At 36.9% G+C, this 1,919-nt stretch overlaps 1 protein-coding gene across 1 annotated transcript in view; it reads right to left on the bottom strand.

The window, feature by feature from the left end:
* The window catches only part of LOC113009444 (uncharacterized), a 2,812-nt gene extending 1,368 nt beyond the window's left edge, over positions 1–1,444 (bottom strand). Inside the window, exons 1-2 of the mRNA XM_026147732.1 lie at positions 1,240–1,444; positions 1–558 (exon numbers count right to left, since the gene is read on the bottom strand). The exon at positions 1–558 is cut by the window's left edge and continues 1,368 nt beyond it. Of these exons, the coding sequence (XP_026003517.1) occupies positions 1–558; positions 1,240–1,389 (708 nt within the window). The 5' untranslated portion in view covers positions 1,390–1,444. The remainder of the gene's footprint in view (positions 559–1,239) is intronic.
* Positions 1,445–1,919: the final 475 nt, after the last annotated feature.

Genomic DNA, 1,919 nt, shown 5'->3' with positions numbered 1-1,919 from the left:
TCTTCTTGTGCACAAGTAAAATCTCAACATTCCCATTTTAAGTGCTGAGTAGAGTTCTCCAACTGTGACATCTTCATCAAATACGGCCTCTTCCTGATAGTCTAATATGTCATGACTGAACACCTCCCATCTTCCAAATTTGCTTTTTCCACTTGGAAAGAAAAGATCTTTAGCATACTGTAATATGTCAGCTTTTCTGGAGTCTTTGGGCACATCAAAGGTCCTTGTTCCTCCTCCTCTGCGCTTTCTCACTTGCTTACCTTCATGGATCCACCCTAACTCAATTTTTCGAGTCTTTTTCTCAGCCCATTTGTTGTTTTTTGCATATGTTCTTTTTCTCTTAGAAACAAATGCCTCCTCATGATCAGGTTTCTTCTCATTTTCATTGATTCCCATCTTTTCCTTCAATTTTTCGAGCAATGAGTTTTTTCTTGATTCCTTAGTACTTGCACCACTGTTTTCCAAGCAGAACCGTCTGGCAGCTATCCGGTCACCATATGTTGGGATGTAACCAGACAGGGTCTTGTCATCCATGAAATCAATCACTGTGGCATCAATCTGTAATAACAAAGATATTTATTACTATACAGAAGTACAAGGTATACCTGCTGCCACACCACATGAGGTACCTCACTAAAAAAATGTATGTAAATTTCACATGTGTTTTGATAATTGTCTGTTATTATTTTAGTGGCAGCCATCAATATTTAGCATTTTACTCTTTTCCTCTCTCTATGCCAGCAACATTAATGAGATTCTCTAACATGTTATTAATAGAAATATTACAGTATATACAACGCCCACCTTTGAAAAAGTAAATTAGTATTCACGTATCTTTCAGTTGCACAGAGCACAAAGGGTTGAACTCACTGTTTTTTTTTAATTGAAGCCAAATATCAATATAAACACAGTTTAATTCATTTGTTTTTAGATAAACAAGGAAACATTGTGCATCACATAATATAGCGATATATTTAAGAAACCTGGAATCTGCATACGGGTTAAGTAGTAACATGTGGTCATACAACGACCCAGTTTTATACAGCGGGTTAATTTGTTTTACATTCTCCATTCCATATACATCCACACCAATGCAGCCTACCGTTACGTCCTTACGCAGTTAAAGCGAGAGAAGCGAAAACCGCTGTGGTTGCTAACTTAGCAATATGTCACATTTTTAGACGCTGTAACTTCGTAAAAAGCGAGTTTTACAAGTTTCCCCCTCAAGAGAGCACTTACGTGTTCTTGTAGCATTCGTAAGAGACAGTCCTCAGGTACACCACGATTCCGAAGAAATCTCAGAAGTGGGCTATCAGTGTTTGTGTTGAAAGCAGGGCATTCAAAGTTAAGTGCCAGTTCTGAAGAGCGTGAGCTCTCCACAACTACCATGGATTTGGGTTTCCGAATGCAACACGTTTTACGTTCTTACAATAAAAAATGTTATTGTAATAGTATCACGTTCGTACAATATAATATTTATATTGTACGAACGTGATAATTATGTATATTGTAATAACGTGATATTATGTTGTTCAAACGTGAAAAGTATATTGTACAAACAGGAAAAGTATCTTGTTAGAACAATAAACTTTTCACGTTATAACGTGATACACTTGTATTTTTCTTTTGCCTGGGTGGCAGCTCTACGCTTCCGTAAAAAACAGCAAAAACATTTCTAAAATTAAGCAATTTTCTATCAAAACTGCTTAATAAACATTTATTTTGTTTATTTGTATTTTATTAGTATTTTCCTTAAATGTGTTAAATATATATTTTCTCATCTAAATGTCCCCTGAGCTGTGATCCAGGGGGCGGTAATGCGCCTTAACATTGGTTGCCAACCAAGAAGAAGAAGAAGCTGTGAGCCAGGAGAGAGGGGGTGAGCGAGTCCTGAGTGATTCGCTTACGCTTATGGCTCA

This window comes from Astatotilapia calliptera, chromosome 2 (genome assembly GCF_900246225.1).
Source record: "Astatotilapia calliptera chromosome 2, fAstCal1.2, whole genome shotgun sequence".
Classification (NCBI taxonomy): Eukaryota; Metazoa; Chordata; class Actinopteri; order Cichliformes; family Cichlidae; genus Astatotilapia; species Astatotilapia calliptera.
Note: the sequence above shows the minus strand (reverse complement) of the source record. Positions and strands in the feature narration are given on the sequence as shown.